A 20147-nucleotide genomic window follows, 5' to 3' on the forward strand; every position below is an offset into this window, starting at 1 on the left:
TCCCTGATCTCTAATACATGCTGCAGCTCAGAATTGAATTAAATTGCATTATGAGTCACAATAGCTTTCTCTAGTTTGTGACATGCTGTTTGTGAAAAAGCATGGGTATGTGTGATCTAGCAGATCTCACCAGTGGTACTCTGCCTTCTGACAACACAGTGAAACATACTTCTGAAAATATTGTCTTTCATTGATGTGGCAGCAATTTGGATCCAATATTTTTTTCTTTAAGATGATTTTTTTTTCTCCAAGTAAAAGAAAGCTTCTGGAAAAAGCTGATTGTTGGTGCTGTCTTCCTTCGCTTGATGTGGCTGTGATGATGTGGCTTCCCAATAAGACAGAAAACAATCAAGACTACTTTCTGTGATGCAAAATACATTGCATACTATTTTGGATAACATGCAAATGATGAAAGTGTCTGGAAATACCTGCTCCATGATTTAACTAACTTCCTGTAGCCAGTGCTGTCTTTTGACTTTTAAATTCCATGACTTTTCACAAATTCCGTAGTCACTAAGATCATCGGTACTTACGAAGCTGTGTAGTATCTTGTCTCGTTTAGTTCTAGAACACCTGAATTCTCATCTTAAGGTTGTATAGTACTATTCTTGTAACTACCATTTGAAGGTTTTTTTCCTGGAAAATTTGAAGCATTTTCCACCTCCACTGTGCTCTATGACTCAGTGTCTCTCTGTGAGTACCCACTGGGATAGTGACCAATTTACTGTGTTACATTTCCTAACCAATGAAACTGGAACCTATGTAAACCATTTCAGTCTATTTGTTGAGTTGGTGTGGTCTCTCTAAGGATCTAACATTCATACCTTTAGGGCGTCTCTCTTTGTTGTCTGTTTCACAAGAGAATAATGTATTTCAGTATGAATATAGTTTTCTTTTGCAAGGTTTGCTGTCTGTAATCTTGACTCCCTTTGGAGGATGTTTCAGGAAAGAATTCACGTATCTGTCATCAATATATTAATTGCTGGCATGAAAACCCAGAAAGAGGCTTGAGTTTGATATTGTATGTTTTCAGATCAAATGGTTAGGTGCTTTGCTTTACAGACTGAAATTCCCAAGTCCTGTTTACCTGATACAAAGTGAATGAACAGATCATGTTAGGTGAGTTATTGGATTCTGAAATAGGGTAAATAGTTCGAGAAAGAACAATGTGGAGTTCCATCACAGTGAATTCACTTATGTCAGTGGAGTCCTCAGTTTTTAATCTTGCTTCTGTTAATGACTAATTTACAATGCTGATTTGAGATTCAGTTGATACTTCTGTTTGAAAACAAGAACAGCCTCAGCAGGAATGCAAACAATACCATATGGATAAGCACAGAGAAGATAAGAGATGATCTCAGACATGGGAAAGAGCTGGATCTAACTATAATTTGACTTAGTTTACAGAAAAAGTACAGAAAAGAGTAGCAGCACTCTCTCCTTTGAAAGGAGTTTGCACAGACCGTGACTGGGCAGATGCAATAACTGAAATTCAGTGAAGTGTTCAACACTGTTTCCCATAGCCTCCACCTAGATAAACTGGCAAGATACATACTGAATGGATGGTCTGTAAGATGAGTAGGGAATTGGACTACAGGCTGAACTCAGTGGGTGGTGATCAATGTTACTCATGCAAACTGGCAGCCGGCCACAAGGGGGGGTCTGCCAGGTACTGATAGTGGGCCCCACGCTGTTCAGTAGTCCCGTAAATGACCTAGATGATTGACTTGATGTCACCCTCACCAAGTCTCTAATGACACCAAGCTGGGTGGTGAGATGGACATGTCAAAAGAGAGAGACATCTTACAGAGAAACATGGACAGGTTGGAGAGCAGGTGAACAGCAACTGTATGATGTTTAACAAATACAAGTATGAGGTCCTGCATCTGGCATGACCTAAGCAAAGAGGCCTTTACAGGCCAGGCTCTCTATGGCTGCAGAGCAGGCTTACTGAAAGGGACATGGTTTTCTGGTAGACAGCCAGATAAACATGAATCAACAATGCACCGCTGCAACAGCAAAGGCAAAAGGGATCTTGTGCTGCATCCGCAAGGGTATTAGTAGTAGAGACAGATATGACCATCCCATTCAGCATTTATCAAATGACTTTTAGAGTACTATGTCCACCTCTGATTCCCATTATTCAAGGAAGACACAGACAGGCCAGAAAGAGTACAATAGGATGAAGATGATCACCATGAAGATGATAAAAGCAAGGCTGGAAATCTTGACACGTAAGGAACAGCTGAAGGAGTTAGTCCTTTTCACCCTGGAGAAGAGTGGGTTCAGAGGGGACCGCATCACAGTACTCCAGTACTTACAGGGCAGCTACAAAGAGGACAGAGGCTCTCTCTTTATCAGAAGCCTCATGAAGAAAACAAAGGGCAAGGAGTACAGTTTACACCTGATTTTTCATCCCTACTGTCTACATTTAGTCTATATCTGGGCTGAACTATAGTAGTTGCTCTATCACCTGATTGACCCTCCACAGCAAAGAAGGAGAATTGGGGAAAAAGAGAGAAGACTCGTAGGTTGAAATGAAAATTGATTTGATGACCCAGCCACACTAATACCAATACAAAGTATACAAAGCTACGTATGGTGGTCACAACAAGTGGGAAAGTAGTCTTCAGAAGCCCAAACAAGAGAAAAGAGATTTGTGGAATGGCTGGAGCTGAAGTAGGTAGAGGTGTGAGGAGGCAGGAGCTGCCAAAGGGGATCACCACCTCTGTGCCACTTAGCTGGGGAAAAGAGATAAAGGAGCTGGGAATGAGATCGGGGAAAATGTGGAGAGAAGAGTCAGTAGTGAAAGTGCATGTGTGGTTGAGCCTCAGGAAAAGTAGTTGGAAAGGGAAAGAGTTTTGGTTTTGTTTCTCAGCATCCTACTCTACTTTTAACTAACAGTGAATTAATTTTCTCTAAATCAAATCTGGTTTGCCTGTGATGGCAACTGGTAAGTAGTCTGCCTTTATCTTGACCTGAGAGCTTTTATGTTTTAACTTCTTCCTCTGTACTGCTGAACCAGGGTATTGAGAGAGGCCTAAATGGCATTTGGCAGCTGGCTTACTTCAACAAACACCTAGGTCCACCTTCAGGTGCACATCCACTGACTGAAGCTGAGTGCTGAAAGTCCTGTGTTTTTCCTGCATCTATGACTGCAAAGTTCATCTGTGATATATCCTATTTTTTATTGATCAAATTATCTTTATATTGCTCTATTTGTTTTAATAAGTCTTCAATCTCTCTCTTTCATCACGAGTGCTTCCTGTTCTGTCTCTAACTGTTTCTTTAGCACTTGATCAGAACTGTCTTCTTGAAGGTACACTATGCCTAGTATCATCCAATTTAAACTGTAAAGCAGACATCTGAATCAGGTTATTGTATTGTTGCTATTGTAATATTTCTTCATTTTGTTTTAATTTTGTTTCCATTTTCTAATTTTTTGTAGTTATTGTCTGAATAGCTTGTAGTCTTTGAGGCTTCAGTATCTCTGCTCTCCAGTTCTTGCATCTGTGCTACCAGTTTCTGTATTTCTTTGTCACAAGCTGCAAATTCTTGAAGGTTTTGCTTCTTTTCTAATAAAAACTTATTGTATTAATTGAACTTCTATTTTTTCCTGCCTGCAAAATTTATGCTTCATATCCTCTAAGTATTCCAGAAGTCTTTGATGTTAATATAAGTTTTAAGTGTTCATCCAGTTCCTTAATTTCTTGAATTCTATTAATTTTTCCTATCTATAGCTTATATATCCATCAATTGCCACTGTTTTTTAAGCTTTTTTCAAGGACTGGATTTGGGTTTTTAAACATAGAGGCTCAAATAATTAATTAGTCAAGTCTTGAATACTATGTAGTTCTTTATGTTCTATATGTTTAGGCAAGCTCCTTTCCTGCCTGACACTGAAGCTTTAACTTTTCCTTTGATAAAGTCCTAGAAAGTATTTATAGCAGGAACCAATCAGTTGCATTATTTCTTTTACAGTTTGGCAGCATATCACTTCCTTTTTACTGTCTTAGGGAATTGTACAGGATATGTAAAACATCACAAAAATAATTATCTACTTTTACAAAATGTACAATTTTTGCTTCATGTTCTAATCCCTGAAATACTGTCCACTTTTGCTAGCTGTTCTTGGAGTGTTGTGGGGTTTTTGTTGTTGTTGGTTGCTTTTTGTTTGTTTGTTTGTTCATTTCTTGTTAGGTTTTGGTTTTTATTCTGTATTGAGAGCTTTAGCTTTTTTTCAAAATTGTTGTTATTATTTCTTTATTTGTTACACATATAACACAGTCATGCCTTAACCTGTGTTTACATCTCGTAGGAATTACCTTCCTAAATAAAGCTGTCTCTTAGAATTAAGAACCTCATTTTGGGAAGAGCTGAACCATTACAACTCCATTTTCTCTAACAAGAGAAATTAAAGTTTTAATAAGTTCCAGGAAACCCACCTGAGACAACTTAGGGAATGGCTGTCAGATTTTAAGCAGTGTCTGGATGATGCTCTTAGTCATATGATTTTATTTAAGGTAGCACTGTGAAGAGCAGGGAGTTGGACTCAATCGCCCTTATGGGTTCTATCATCCTGTGATTTGTACTTCTGAGATAAATTTCTGTTTTCTGACAGGTACCTTAAGAACTCAGCTGGACCCAGACAGAAATGTTGAATTCTCAGAATTTATGATGGGTGGCTGCTTTGAAATTCTCTTTGCTCTGGAACTGATTTGACATAACTTGGCTTAGTTTTATTCAGTTCTGTGTTTCCCTTGGGAAGTGCCCTATGTGCTATTGCTAGATGCTTTAACCTTGCACTAGCTGATGCACCTGACTGATGTGTTGGGTCAGGGACGTGAAACAGGCGCTGTAACACTACATTTCTATGCAGGGAAGAGGCAACAGTGAGTGTGAATTCCTTTTGAGGTCCTGTAAATGTTAGGCCTTGCTGAAAGGCACTTCTCAATTGCAGTATGGTAATGAGGCTTCTCTCTTTCCCTTGTTCTACTAGCCAGTCAGCAATAACTGAAATTAAGTGCAGTGGTAGCAGATCACTACCAGAGCAATGGTTGGCTAGGATCATGGGATGCGAGATCATCATGAAATTGCAAGAGATACAGGCATAGCAATGGGACACTTTCAGGATGGTGAGGGACTGAAATGCTCCAAGAGGCTGAGGATGCCTCATCTCTGGAAGTATTCAAGGCCAGGGTGGATGGGGCTTTGAGCAATCTGGTCTAGAGGAAGGTGTCCTTGGCCATGGTAGAGGAGTTGGAAGTTGATGGTCTTTAAGATCTCTTCCAAACTGTTCTATGAGATTTAGTATAAGTAACCACATTTCCAGGTCTATTTATCCATTTCAGTCTGTAAGCATTACAGAAGCACATTAGAACTCTCATGAGACATGATATTTGCCTTTTTCTGGCACCAAAGGAAAAAAAAAAAGAAAAAAAAGAGAGAGAGAAAGATCATCAGGAATATTGATCTCAGGAATATTGATCTCATTTTGTATCTATAATATAGTTGCTCTAGAGTGCCTCTTGTTTTCACCCAGAACGGTTAAGGGTTACTTACCCCTATGAGATTATCAGTGTAAGGTTCTCCAGGTGCTTCAGCTAAGCACAAAAATCTCTTGATCTCTAAGTGTTCATATAATGCTTATAAGTGAAGGTTGAAGAAGGTTACTACTTGTCTGTGAGACTGAATTAAGCTGTGTTTTCAGAATTTCTTATTGACTTTGAGACAAGGATAAAAGTGCTCACATCCTTACTGGGGTCCTAATCTTTCTGCCATTTTCTTTCCCTGTCTCTCTTTCCCAAGCAGGGTTCTTTCATTTTATTTTGCTGTTTGGCATTTTACTGCCCACTCCTCTTCACTTCTACCTTTATTGTGTTGTCTTAAAGGGAAGTAAAGGGCAAATTGCTTGAAGAGTATGGATATGGGATCAAATAAAAGGCAGCATTGCTACCTTGATAAACATAAAAGGGCAAGAGCCCCTGAAGTGAGCATAAAAGGAGATGTGAAGACTGCTGGTTGGTGTAATTGTCAGAGAGCTGCAGGGGTGCAAGGGCTGGGGCTTTTATGACCCATAGGGTTGCAAGTTTCTGCAGAGAAGAGATGTTCTGATGAAATCTGCAAAAAGCTGGAAGTACAAAAATGATAAAGATTGTGGCTTACCTGCATCTGAATGAAAGCTGTGCATCAAAAGCATTAAGTGCCAAGTGTAAGTTCTGATTCAGTAACACAGTGAAGTAACAGAGCTCTCCTGCTAACACTAGTGCTTATTTGCCAAAAGTTGTTTATATCTTTCTCACATTGCACCCAGAGCACTCAGCTCTTGGGAGCTTCCAGTTTTAAATCCCTGACTTAATACATATCTGTCTGTGTTTGATTTTGAGACATGCTGAGCATCTTCAGAAGATGCTGAGAACCCTTGAACATATTTTGCTTGGGTGAGAACGAATCACACCAAATACCCGTCAGATCTGCAGAACACATAACATTTGTTAAAATAGATTTTTCTGTCAGAATAAATAGTTTTAAAAAAAATTAAAATTGAATTCACAACTCCTTTGTCAGGCTTCCTTGTGTCTGCATGCTACAACCTCCTCGTAGACAAGCTTGCTTTCAGTAGACCCGCTATGCCTTCTAGATAGGGGCAAGGACTACATTACTTGTGGTACTACTGTACTGAGCTGCAAAGAGGGCATGGATTGCCTTCCTCTTACACTATTACATTTAGACCTGCCTTCATCAAAAGGTAGAGAGCTTGAGGATGAGAATTGTAGAAACTTGAGGTAATAAATGGCTGTGGAGACTGGAGCACTGCAGTGGTGTTTGCATCCTCTGCTGTCACTCTCTAGCACAGCAGCTGTGGGCATTGTGGAGGAAGCTGCAGACAGATTTGTTGCCTTTTAAAATGTTTGTATAAGACTAAGCATTGAGGGCTAAGGAAAGTTTCCTCTTGCTACCTCCAATGGCTCCCAAACTAAGGGGAAATTTCTGTGGGCAGAGGTGTTCCTCCTACCATCAAAAAGGTGGAAAAGAAATGCTGATGGTGCGAATCTTGATGGCTGCTGTGAAAAACAGCCTGCTGCCTGCTGGTAGCTCCTGTGCCACACACTCTCACTCCTTTTTTTTTTCCTGGCGCTCTTCTGAGCCCTACCAAGAAGCCAGAAAGGCTCCTTGAAATAGCACTTAATTGCAAAAACAGCTGGATATGTTTTTGTAGATGTGTGTAGGTTCTCAGGAAATGTCACACAAATTAAGTATTTTGAAAGAAGTTAACTTTCAAAATTTATCCTTGAGTTCTATGGGGTTTATTATCACTTCAGAATCCAATTAAATAGCACACTTTTTCCTTCTTTTTTTTTTTTTTTTTCATTGAGAGCACAGATAGCAAGGTTAAAGGGAGGTAATACAAAGCTTTGATGAAAGATTATAAACAATATGCCAGAATCAAAGTGGTCAGCATCTGCAGTGATGATGAGTACAATAAGCTAAGTCTGGCTCATTAGAGTTAGTCGAGGTAGTAACACTCTTTAAGTAAAGAGTTGGTTTTGTGTTTGTGTGTTGGTTTTTTGGTTTGGTTGGTTGGTTTGTTGTTTTTTGTAGGGGGTTGTTTTGTTTTGTTTGTTTGTTTTTATTGTTGTTTGTTTCTTTGTTAAGACAAGCTCAGTGTAGAAAAGCTTATTTAGACTTTAGTGAAATAGGGAAACCACATAAAATGACCAGCTAATGTGGAACAGGCACTGCAATGGGAAGATCAGGGATTTTAAGAAAAGAAATAAAGGCACTTGGTATACAACTTGGCAAAACACAGAACAATGAGATACCCTCTCCATCTATAAATACATTGGAAAGAAAAACATCGGGAAAGAAGAATGGGATACAAAAAAGTACAACATTGGCACAAGAACAATCACATATAAACTGTTCATGAGTAAATCCATATCAGACATAAGAAGCTGAAGCTGGCAGGGGAGTAAAACTGTTAAAGAGTGAGCTCATTTGCACACTTTCTAAAGTAACCTGCACCATGTGTAACTTTGTGAAACTGTTGATGTTTTGTTTTTCTGTTTTCCTTCCTCTAATATGGCTAGCAAATGATTAGAACACAGCTGGTTTAGATATGATATGGTCAATATTAACATTTTCATTATGTAGTAGCCCCAATTTTAGAACAGGAGAATGATAATCACTCTGCATAGAGTGAATTTTCCTAGATGTGAGATTAGCATATTTGTTATCTTTCCACAGAAAATTTTGCATTGTCAGTGCTTGTCTGGTTTCATTGTCTTTTATTGTAGCTATTTCTCTATGTCTCTTCCCTACAAGAAACCATTTTCCCATTAGTCACGCATTAAGTCCACTGCATCCATTCTGCCTACTGTAAAATAGGAGGAGCCTAATTAAAATCAACATAAACCCTCTTTAGTTAAAACTAAAAAGTAGAAGATAAGAGTATTTCTGAGCATGACTGTACTCTTGAGTAATTCTATTTGAGTGCAGCTGTCCAGGATGTGTTCTCATAGAATTTTAGGTTCAATTGCATGTTTACCTGTATAATGGAATGAAATTTTTGATACTTTCTTTCCAGGTATTACCAGATAAGAGCTGGCCTGAAGATCCCATCCAGGATTCCCCACAGGCTGTTTGCTACAATTGCAGGACAAGGTAAGCAGGTCCCAGATGGATGCATTCTTATTGAAGGTGGTGCAGCATGCAGAACAGTGTGTGTGGAGAATGGGTGAGCCTGGATTTGGATATGCAGTTGAATTTTCCTGATAATCATGACTGTTCAGCTCTCTGTTCTGATATGAATTTGGATGTAGTTGGCCTTGAGTTTTGGTGCTTGAATCTGTCAGAAAAGTAGAGGAAATTCTCAACCATCTTATCTGTAAGCAGTCTTTCTTATTTGTGCCTGTCCTTGCAGACAAAGGAATAATTTACTATTCTAAGTGATTTCTGGATGAAATTTTTTTCAGTGTGTAGTGGGTCAACAGTGAGCTGCAGGCTAATTTCTGCTCCAGCACCTGGAACATCTCCTCTCCCTCCTTCTTCAACTTTGTTTTCTGCAAAGTTACTTCTCTCTCATCTTCTCACTCTACTCTCCTGGGTGCTGTGCAGAAGGTTTATTTTCCTTTTTAAAATATATTATGACAGAAGCACTGTCACTGATGGGCTCAACCTTGGCTAGCAGCATGTTTGTCTGGGAGCCGTCTGAAACCATCTCTCTAAGATATGGGGAAAACTTATAGCACCTTCTCACAGAATCCATCTCTGTAGCTCTCCTGCTTCCAAAACTTTACCACGCAACCCCAATGTACAGTGTTAAAACCAGATTGTAAACAATAATGTGCAGAGTCCACTTGAATCAATATCATGCATAGAGGAACGAAAAATGTGAATGCAGAATTAACAAATTCCTGAGCTTGGATATCACATTTGGTTTTGGTGTTTGGTTGGGGGTTTTTGTGGGGTTCATTTAAATCAGAATAAAGACATTTCTTTGGAAAATAAACAATTGAATCAATAAATACATAAGAAAATGTACTTCAGGTTTGGAGAATCTCAGTGTGGTAAATCCCCAATAATGACCGAAAGTTATTTTTCTTCAAGTTCCAGTGTAATTCACATCTGGCATATTCAGAATCCCTTGGAGTTCCTTTGCTCTCTGGAAATGTCCTCAAATTATAGTACTTCCTGGTTTAAGTATTCTTGAACTAATGAAATACTCTTAATATGAATATAGCTAGAATTTTACTTTCTAGAGGCAAAACCCCCTCAAGAACAAGCACTAGAACCCTCACCTACTCCTATTCTACAATGAACCAGGGATGACTGTATTATTCAAGGAAGAAACATCTATTTTCTGTACTTATTTTTCATTCAGATTGGTATTTCCTTCTGCCTGGTAGATCTTTAATGTCCCATCTTTTTTAATCTCTGCTAGAAACAATTTATGTAAAACATGGCCAGGAGAGAGGCAAGGCAAACAGTTTAGTTACAGGCTTAGCAGCTGACTTTTGTAGTGCTAATGCAATCCAGACTGGAGTCTAATGGTTTTATAGGGCTAACATCAAGACTGGGCATTTAAGTTGTTAAGGCTTTAAACAGTTTTTCCTTCTGTATCTTCACAAGTACTCCCTATTGATTTTTAGGTTTGCAAGACAGCATCTTTTAATAAGAATGAACTTAAAGGCAAACAGCCCATAATGTTCTTTTTGTTCTCGTGCCACTGATACGTCTTACTATGGGGCGGCTGGGATAGACTAATTAAATTGTTGTGCATGTTTCAGTAAGACATCCCTATTAAAGCAGTGGTACAACAAAATAAGGATGCAACAAAAAAATGAATCAATTCCTGTGTCACCCAAAAGAATGAATACAAAATAGGTGGGGCTCAGGAATTTTGGTTGAAGGAAATATTTTTAATCTTTTCCTTATCTGATCCATTGGGTCTATGAGACCTGAGAATGTATTCTGAAAACAATTATGCAAATTTATAAGATAAAACCTGTGAAGACATGTGGCAATAAAATATACAAAAATATATTTTTTTTTCTTCCAGTTCATGTGACATTTTACTTTCATTAAATTTTCCAACATCTATAATAAAACCATGGAAACCAACAACATTAGTGATGCTTGCTTCCCACTAGATTTTTTCAGCAACAGAGTCCTAAAATAAGAAATTGTTTTGAGAATTCAGCAAAGAAGCTGAAGCCTGTATTGGGAATTTCCTTGGCAGTTGCCAGCCAAATATGAACAGCAGGACTTCACCCATGGAACAGGAATGACAGGTGATACAGAAAACCTTTATGACCCACTACATGGTCCACACATCAGCTGCATCCTGTCAATGCTGCTGAAAAAGAATAGGCTCTGTGCTCCAGTTGAAGCAAAAGGGAGCTGTGCTGGAGACCAATAGCCTTTTTTGTTTGGACATTGAAGTCATCAGAGCTGCACATTGGCTTGTACTGATTCAGGTCAATATATATATATATCTGCACACACACATATATATAATGTGTGTGTATATATATAATAATACATATAATAATAATAATATAATACACATATATAAAATACATACATATAATGTGTGTGTATATATATGTATATGCATATACATATAACATATATATATATACACACATGCATAAAAATATATGTATTTCATTCACACTCCTAAACAGTTTTAGCAAGGTGGGTTTCTTAAAGGCAAGAAAAAATGTGGCTGGTGACTTTTTCAGCAGTGAAGAGGAGAGAAGATAAAGTAGCTGTGACTGCCATTGCACATTAACTCTTTTAACTAGTGATGTAAAGGAGCTTTGTGTACACACACTTTGATGTTTTCTCATAACATGGAATATATGACAGATAACCAAATTATCTGGCAATAAAACAAAACACAGCACAACATGATTTAAATTGTGATATGCCAAAAGGAAAGTAGGAGAATGTATTGGAAAATGAAGAACATTGCTATAAGTTGTCTGCACCGTGCTATTCAAGTCCATGGTCACCCACACTGAATGCCTTTTCCTGCGAATTAAATGTTGATATAAGACTACCTTGCACCTAAATCCTAATCTGAAGGATTATGTATATTTCTTATATGCTCCTTAATGAACTGGTTTTAGTAAAGAATTAGTGAGCTAATCTCTTTTTTAGTATTTGGATATCTCAAAGGGGTTCCTGGTAAAGGAATACTATTTTGATCATCAAAGAAAGCTTTTTCTTGTAAATGGCTTCTTAACGCAGTCAAAGCAAGTATTTGCAGTTAGTTGTTCATTAAAGCAAGAAGAAACAGCACCACGACTTGTGGAACAGTATGAAATTGCAGCCATTATTTTCAATAATTTTTTGAAAGGTAATTTTTGCCTCCATTAAGTGAAAATAAGTTTACTGCTTTTGAAGCATGAAAAAAAAATGAGGAAATGGATGCTTTGCAAACACATGGCTTTGTTTCTAAAGCTTGTTAAAGTAACTTGCAAATAAATATCTATTTATATATGTAAAATATAGTATACCTGAACAATACAAATTATATATATGAGACCTTAAGCATGAGAGAAGTTATTTTGGGATGAGTGGTCATAGAAAAACTCATTAGCTGTGAGATCATAAGAGATAGTTGGACATTTTAAGAACTATTAATCCGCAATACAAACAGAAATAATTCTATGATATTGTAAGGGAATCATTGGTAGGTAAATTGCATTCAGACAGCTGTTTCCTCTTGCTCTGCACTGATGAAAACCTGTGTGATTGTCTTGTCAAGGGTCAGGTCTGGGCTGGCCACAAAATAACCAACAGACCTTCTCTGTTAAACCAAAGACAAACCCTTTTGCTGATCCTAAGTGGATTGGCTGTTCAATCATCTCACATTTCAGTCTGTCAGAAATGAACCTTGTTTTACAGAGTGGTACAGCACTTAGAAATCGCATTTATGGGCATCTTGCCTTTTATTGTCATTGAATCTATGTATGAGTAGAGAGGTAGTTTTATGTAATAGTTTCTGAGGCCACTTCAAAATGTCAAAAAGCAACATTAATATAAAGGATTCATCTCAGAAATGTGCAGCTTTAATTTCAAGTCATGGTGAAGGAGAAAGCATTCTGCACTATTTGATCAAGCATTTTAACAATAAAGGTCTCTCTTTTAGAAATCATTTATCCTAAATATAACATCAGCATTTATTCCAAATATAAATATGCTAAATATTATATTTCAAAACTAAAGCAATCCTCTTCAAACATTTAGATAGGAAAATTATGATGCATTGACAGACATAGGATCTGAAAAATGTTGTCTTTGCACTTTCAAAGTAGGCTTATTTTGGCTGAATTGTAAAAATAGAGGATCTGCATGAATATTCATCTCCTAAAAAATGTGCATTTTCAAACCTCAACAACTGAGATTTCAAGCCTTCTAAGAAGCAGATATGCAACTCAGTTCATGAGGATAGGTTCAATCCCAGTTTGCTGCCCTTAGAGCCTAAATGTTCAAAAGTAAGTGGTTACTTGTATTGCTTCAGTCCTTTTTCCTTCAACCTGCAACACTACATTTTCAGAAATGAGTTATATTTGAAACTGGCATGTTAAAATAGGCTAAATAACCTATGGCAGAACCACTGTAACTACTAAGACTCTAGTCTATTTTTTTAATATATATGTATATATAAACTCTAACAAACCTTATTTTGCCAGGTTTTGCATCCTATCAGGAAATAGTTGCCTTGTAATGATGTGTTGGGCTGTATTCTAAGGGCAGGCAATAAGTCATTTCCTGAGATTCAGGCTGTGAGATGGAAGAAGCCCTGGAAATCTGTGACAGAGGGTAAAAACCATGTTCTCTAACTGCTGTTATCTATGCTGTGAGTGTCTCCACCTAAGGCAATCAACCAGTCGCCCTTTATAGTCAGTGGAAATACGTAATTTGAGGGAGTAATTTAACATATCTATTTTAAGATGAGTTGAATCACACCTATTTCTGTCCGCTAACTACAATAGAAGTTGCAGGAGTTTCTGCATAGAGAGACATTTCCATTGTGTTTTTAAAAGACCTGACATAAAAAGGCTGTGATTGCATTTTGTGCATTCATGTATGTATGCATGTAAATTAGGCAAGTAATGGTAAAAAGTGGGAAAGGTGACAGAGTGTACAGAGAGAGCAAATGGTACCCTTGTCTTTCCCAGCAGAAAAAAGCAAAGATGGTAGCTTCCTTCAGGATTTTGCATGTTTCCAACTAATTTCTCAAGGTAAGGTATAAGAGAAAGGAGACTTGAGTGTGAGCGCAACTTTCTTACTCTTTTCTTTGGACCTCACTCTGCAACTAGTAGGAAAAAAAAGCTGAGTGATCTAAAAAATGAAATCATACATTCTTTTAGGAATGGCACAGTGATTTGTCAAATGAAAATGAAATTATGGAAGTCATGTTTGTTTATTTAGATTTTGCAAGATTGATACTATGACCACATTAATAAATTCCATAGATGCACAAAAATAAACTTGGAAATAGAAGCCAGGCTTGAATTTCAGTGAACCAGGAATTGTATTTGAGGTTCAGCAAACTGTTCTGTGCTCTTAACAGTTCTCTAGAGCATTATTGTGTGGTCAGTAGCTCTGAAGCTTAACTTTCTGTATTAGATGTGACCATAAATCAGAAGAATGAGAGAATTTTCTGTGCATTCAAGTGTATATGTGGACCTTTCAGAAGTATTTGCTTAATTTACTATTCAACCCAAGGACTGCGGGTTGGTTTAATTTCCCATCAGTAACACTGACAAGGACTGCTCCGAAAACAGTGTGGCCTACAGATTAAAACAGGGAACACAGCAGCACAAACTGCCTGCCCTTATCTCTCTCTGGGAAGCCATGGAACTTCTTCAAAGATGCAAATATATATATATTTAATAACTTTCCAAATGTGTAAGACAAACAACAGCAATCCAAATAGCTGGCAGTTGATCCAAAATCTTCCTTCAACAGAAAATCTATGTAGGAAAATGATGTCATGAGAGGGAAAAACTCTGGAGGATTTGCTCATGGATTCTTGTGTTTTCAGAGAGGAATATTTTTATAGCTGTTCTGATACCCTCTGAACCTAAAGTACAGGTCTGGTGTCTGAATTGTGGCATGTCTTTGTAGAAGGATGCTAAATGCTAATATTAAGCAAGGGGTGTTTTCTGGGGTGGTGGTTTGGGGTTCAATTTGTTGGTGGGTTTGCTTTTTTCACATTTCCACTTTTGAGAAAGAATTGTCTTGCTTTCTATGAATAACTTTTTTGCAGTAGAAACAAATGGAACACCCATTGTCTTTCTAGCAGCTATAATCAGAAAGAGTAGATATCTCCTTCTTTTCTAGTTTCAGTTATCCTTTATCTTCATGTTCTCTTTATTGCTGGGAAAAAAAAAAAATACAGTCTGTTGGATAGGGCTTTGAACAACCTTATATTGTGAAAAATGTGCCAGTCCGTTGTAGAAGGGCTGGAACAAGATGAACTTTAAATATCTTTTTCAATTCTGAGTTGAGATGATTGGCATGGGCGAAGACCATGAATCTGAATGCAGGTATTTCAATTTTCTTTTTTGAGTTGCCTAATATAGCCCTTAAGTGTGAGAAGAAAAGAGTAGAATGTTCCATTTAAGCATAAGCATTTTGCTAGACCAAGATTGCCTTGTAAGTAGTTACATTTCATTTTGATGTTTAAGTTGCACATACAGGATATGTGTGATGGCACAAAACTGCTTAGAGTCAGATCACTTTCTCAGTGATGGTGTGTGTACTGCCCTTAAAGAAAGACCTCATTGTGTAGGTACTCTCATATCTTTCAGTCTCCCATCTGGAGTGGGACCTTCAAGGCATGTTGTAGACAGCCTGTCCAGCAATGCCTAGCAACCTACTACAGCAAAACTGATGATGCAGGAATCAATCCTGGTATTGCACCATATGTCACAGTGGGAAAGTCCCAGTCTTGATTTAAGCTTTTCTTGCCAGCATTTGCCTGCATGGGTAGTGAATCTGGTTTAAATGTCATCTTTGAGCTACTGATGCCTGCAAGAATTGATTGCTCTCTGACAAAAAAACTTGAGAGGGAGTCATTAGGAAGTTAAGGAAGCTACAGCAAGCTGAGAAAGAAGATAGAGGACTGTGACAAATGAGACCTCAGATTTGCATGACATACTGAAGAATAGAACGATTCAAACTTCCTTCTTTAGACTTGCATTCCCTACTGGAATCTGCAGGTAATGCTGGAACTCAACACTTTTCTACAGATTTCTGAATACAGAAATAATGTTATGTATGCATTTATATATTTACTTAAATACCTTTTTATCACCTTGGATTTCACACCAAATTTTCTCCATTTTGCCAAAGATTAAAAGCAATGTGTTCCCTGAATTATTAGGAAGAACCTGAAGCAGGGTAACAAACCAAATGACCCAAACAGGTTCTAGTTGCCTGGGAAAAAATCCCACACATTGGTTTGTGTTATGTTTTCTTCTGTTCTGGAGTCATGTAGATTTGGGTCCTCTTTCACGTTCCATGAAGTGCTTCCTCTGCAGTGCAAGGAGTCTTTGCGTATGGCCTGATCTGTCAGAAGCGGGCACCTTCTCTGGTGGTTGCTGTAAATTTCTATGCAGTGAAGTGCTGATTTGTGACCTGAAGCTTGAAAATAATCCCATTGTCTTAAAAAGCTCCTACTTGTTGCAGCCACTGTTCAGAGGGCAGCTGCTGGATGAGTGCATGATTCCTTAGCTGATCAGTTCATTAGCACGCTGCATAGAGCAAAACAGTAACAATTTTAGCTTGTATATGTGGTTGGGTTTTACTGGTTATGGCACTGATAACAAAGAGCGTAAAACAGCCACTCTGAGCAATAGACACTTTGTTTAGGGTTTCTCAAGGATCTTGGGTTAGAGACTTCGCTTAGGGCTGCTAGAGACTTCTACTTCTTTAAGCTACTTCTGGTTAGGGCTTTGGTGTAGGAATGCTGCTAGGCATATGCTCAGGACTTCTGTTAGCTGCTTCATCTATTAAGGGCTTATGGGACTTCTGTTAGTGGGACTCTGAGACTCTGTAGTGCAGGGTATTCTACAATGCAGCAATAAAGGACTTCTGAGATTCCCTGCTCTCTGTATTTCTGGAGTCTCTTTGCTGTACAGCAATGGGGCTTGTGTATCCATTCATCACCCAATAGGCTCTGAATTGGGAAGAAAAACTACACTACTCATTTATTAGATAAACACTTGTGCAAAGTTTTGATAAATTGATGATGAATGTTATGAAAACTCCTGATTTCACTTTGATTTTAGATTATATATCTCTTGGCATAAAAATATATGGTACAATAGCATGCTCTCCACAGAAACTAATGAAGTTCAAAATGAGACAATTGATTTTACAGATGGGTGATAAAAGATCACCCTCTACTCCAGCAAAACTGTTAAAAAATTGTTACCATAATATCTTTCAGTCATAAAATCATGAACTCCCTGAAAATGCAGTGTGCTCATCTACATGTGCCTTGAAGGACTGCATGGAAAATGGATAGATAAGTAGAGTACTGATCTACTACATCTTTCTGTGTCAGAGTAGAAAGTGCTAAAGTCACTCTCCAGCCACTGCAGGACAGTTTTTCACTTAAGTGTTGCAAACTGTAACTTTGAGAGATATGTTTCACAAGTATACTTTATAAAAGATGTGAATGATATTTGAGGAACAAAGGGAAATGTATTATGAAAATTACAAAAGAAAAAGAGAGAATATAGCTGATGGATGCTACTATAATTTCTTTTTTTTTTTTTTTCTTCTTAAATGATGTTACAGAATATCCAACAGGCATCAGATGTTGCTATCAAAACCTGATATTTTAAAAAAAAGAAATCTAGGAAATAAACACAGTTTCCCAGAAGTGTGAGAATAAAGCCTTCTCATTATGTCATAAGAAACAGTCATGAAATTGTGTTATTCGTATTTAGTTCAGAGAAACTTATGTTAGCATTTGTTACTTTTGTGACATAAATGCAGTTGAAAGTATAATATATAGAAGATCCTACTGATGTTTCATTTGGTTAAAAAAAATAAAGTCCACAAAAATGAAATTATGGCACATATGGATAGTAAGCACTGAACTCCGCATCTAATTTATTCACTCAAGCCGGTGGATTCTAGAAGCAAAACCTCAAGAGGGAGCTTAAAAGAGACAAAAAATGCTGAGTTTTTGTAACACTGGACTATGTTGAAGTGATATGTGTGCCTGCATGGCATATGATATCTGGAGGATTAGGGGACCTAGGAGGATTTACTGTTCCTCAATTCCTATGGATTCTAGGTTCTATTTCCCAGCTCTGATCTCGAGCAATTGCCTCCCTCTGTTTTAGCTTCCCATATGGGTTAATCGTGTCTGTACCATAAGGGTATTGTGAAACTTAATTACTTAATATAAAGAGCTTTGAGATTCTTGGATATGTGACAGTGTAGGGGAGCAGAGAATTATTTATAGTTTGGAAACTTCTTATAGCTGGTTCACACTTCAGAGAGTAATAAGTGGATCTAAAGAGAGAAATTTTTGACCTACTATTTCTACCACACACTGCGTAATGAGTTGCAATAATAACAGAGAGTCTGTTGATGTAATTAAACCACTGACTGTTCTAGGTGGGAGGTTTTTGGAGTATGGTTTATGTCCTAAATGAAAGTATATGGCAGCATCATCATAGCTGCTGTATAACATCCTAAATTAGGAGGCTCATTAATAGATTTCTCCCCCGCCTCTACACATTAACCTGCCAGATATAACCAATATACATTTGGAAAATCTGCAGCACTGGACCAGCTTTTGCTTTTCACGATCTGAATGCTGCCAGTGGCTCTGCAGTGACATCAGTCCCATAGCCCTTTATGACAAGAAAGACAGGTTAGTTTGGTGGAAGGCCCTAAGCACTCCAGTGTAACTGGAGTTCTGGAAGTGGAGTAATGTCTGAGATCTGTTCTTTTATTATATACGAAGGAAAATATAATACTACTGATTTTATATGCCCCAAATTGTAGTCAGTCTACCTGAACTCCAGCAGGGCAACATGGGAGACTCTTCTGTGTGTCTGGTGCCTCATTGCACATGATGGACACCTCTGGAGCCAGGTCCAGGACATGAGCTACATGTTCATTTCAAAGCTGAATGCAGAGTTTCCTTGGAGCTTGGGCTGCCATCCTACTGCAGGAGACTGCAAATACTTCACTTGCTCCATCACCCTTTATGCCCATCAAACCTGGAAATGAAGGGAAATTGCAGATGCACGATTTATTGTCAATGTGAAACAGTGACCATCTGAATGTGTAGTTAAGGGCTACCCAGAAGGAAGGAGATTGAAGCCTCAAAGAGCAAAAATCGCTTTACCCACCATCTTAGATACATCCTTTCTGCACAGTGCCTGAATATCATAATATATCTTTTGCCAGATAATAAGTTGGTGGAATTATGTTCTTTAACACCTTCACCTTAGGACTGTTTCTAGACAAGATTACATCTTCTTGTTTACTGTGCATTGTTCTTTTACTTTCTGGGAAACTTAAGCTTAATGCCTCTCATGTATATGGAGAAAGATGCATATTTATGTCTCCAGAAGCAACAGAGCAAAACAATTAAAAATGTGAGGAAAAGGAACTATTAAATTTTAAACACCTCAGGTAAACTGATTGTACTTGCTCATTAACAGCTGCAAGGTCTTGCCAGTTCTGTGTAGCACTTTCATCTTCACATCTTAGCATGTCTTATTGCTGCAAGTTAGCACAGCTATAAGGCCAAGTTTTTGAGGTAAGAGCTTATGACTGTGTTTTGAAGCACAAAAACACATTGAAAATCTTTAGCCTAGTTTTGACCTGGTACATTCTGCAACCCAATACAACACCACCTCTGAATCAACTTGCCTCCTGAGAGCAGTGTACTTGTGCTGAATGCTTCTTCATCAGCATATTGCACATTATTCATCCTGCCTCTTTTTCTAATAGAAATTTGCTGGCTGCTCTCTTAACTGTATTTGCACCATGTTCCGTTGTGCACTTGTTGGTATCATGCCCATAATTTTCACTCCTGAAAAACACCCAAATCCCTGCACAGATGTAGACCAAAAAATGTTGGTTCTTTCCTCTAAACACTGCGAGTTTTTCCAACAATAATGGTGCTTTGGTAAAAATGAAGGCCTCATTCAAGTCCAGCTTACTGTTGTGCCGAGTATACTTCCAGTCGTGGTGACTAATATCATCTCATTCCTGGATTTGTCTCTTTATCTCTACCCATTTGTTAACTCTTACCTTACACTTCACCTAGAAACCATTCACAAAGTTTGTAACAGTTTACTTTGTATTTGAATTTTGCATACCTGCCTGCAGTTTCTGCCATACCTCTGACAGTCTTGAATCATCTCTTATATCTCTTTCTGATGGCCTTGGCACTTAATTACAGCTCACAGTCTAACGAGGACAAATGGGAGTTTCTCTCATGATCTTAGCAAAAATTACAGACCTGAGTAGAATCAGACTGAGTATCTTTAGATTGTAATGCAAGTTTCCTTCATATGTAATACTGAAAGAACTTAATTCCATGTATCTGAAAGATGCATTTTAGATTACAGTGATTTTCTTGTATT

General features: G+C 37.9%; 1 protein-coding gene across 1 annotated transcript in view; it reads left to right on the top strand.

Moving 5' to 3' along the window:
- FAM135B (family with sequence similarity 135 member B) overlaps positions 1-20147 on the top strand; it is a 172999-nt gene that overhangs the window by 71580 nt on the left and 81272 nt on the right. The window contains exon 3 of the mRNA XM_054167407.1: positions 8588-8664. Coding sequence (XP_054023382.1) covers positions 8588-8664 — 77 coding nt within the window. The remainder of the gene's footprint in view (positions 1-8587; positions 8665-20147) is intronic.

This window comes from Dryobates pubescens, chromosome 14 (assembly GCF_014839835.1).
Source record: "Dryobates pubescens isolate bDryPub1 chromosome 14, bDryPub1.pri, whole genome shotgun sequence".
Lineage (NCBI taxonomy): Eukaryota > Metazoa > Chordata > Aves > Piciformes > Picidae > Dryobates > Dryobates pubescens.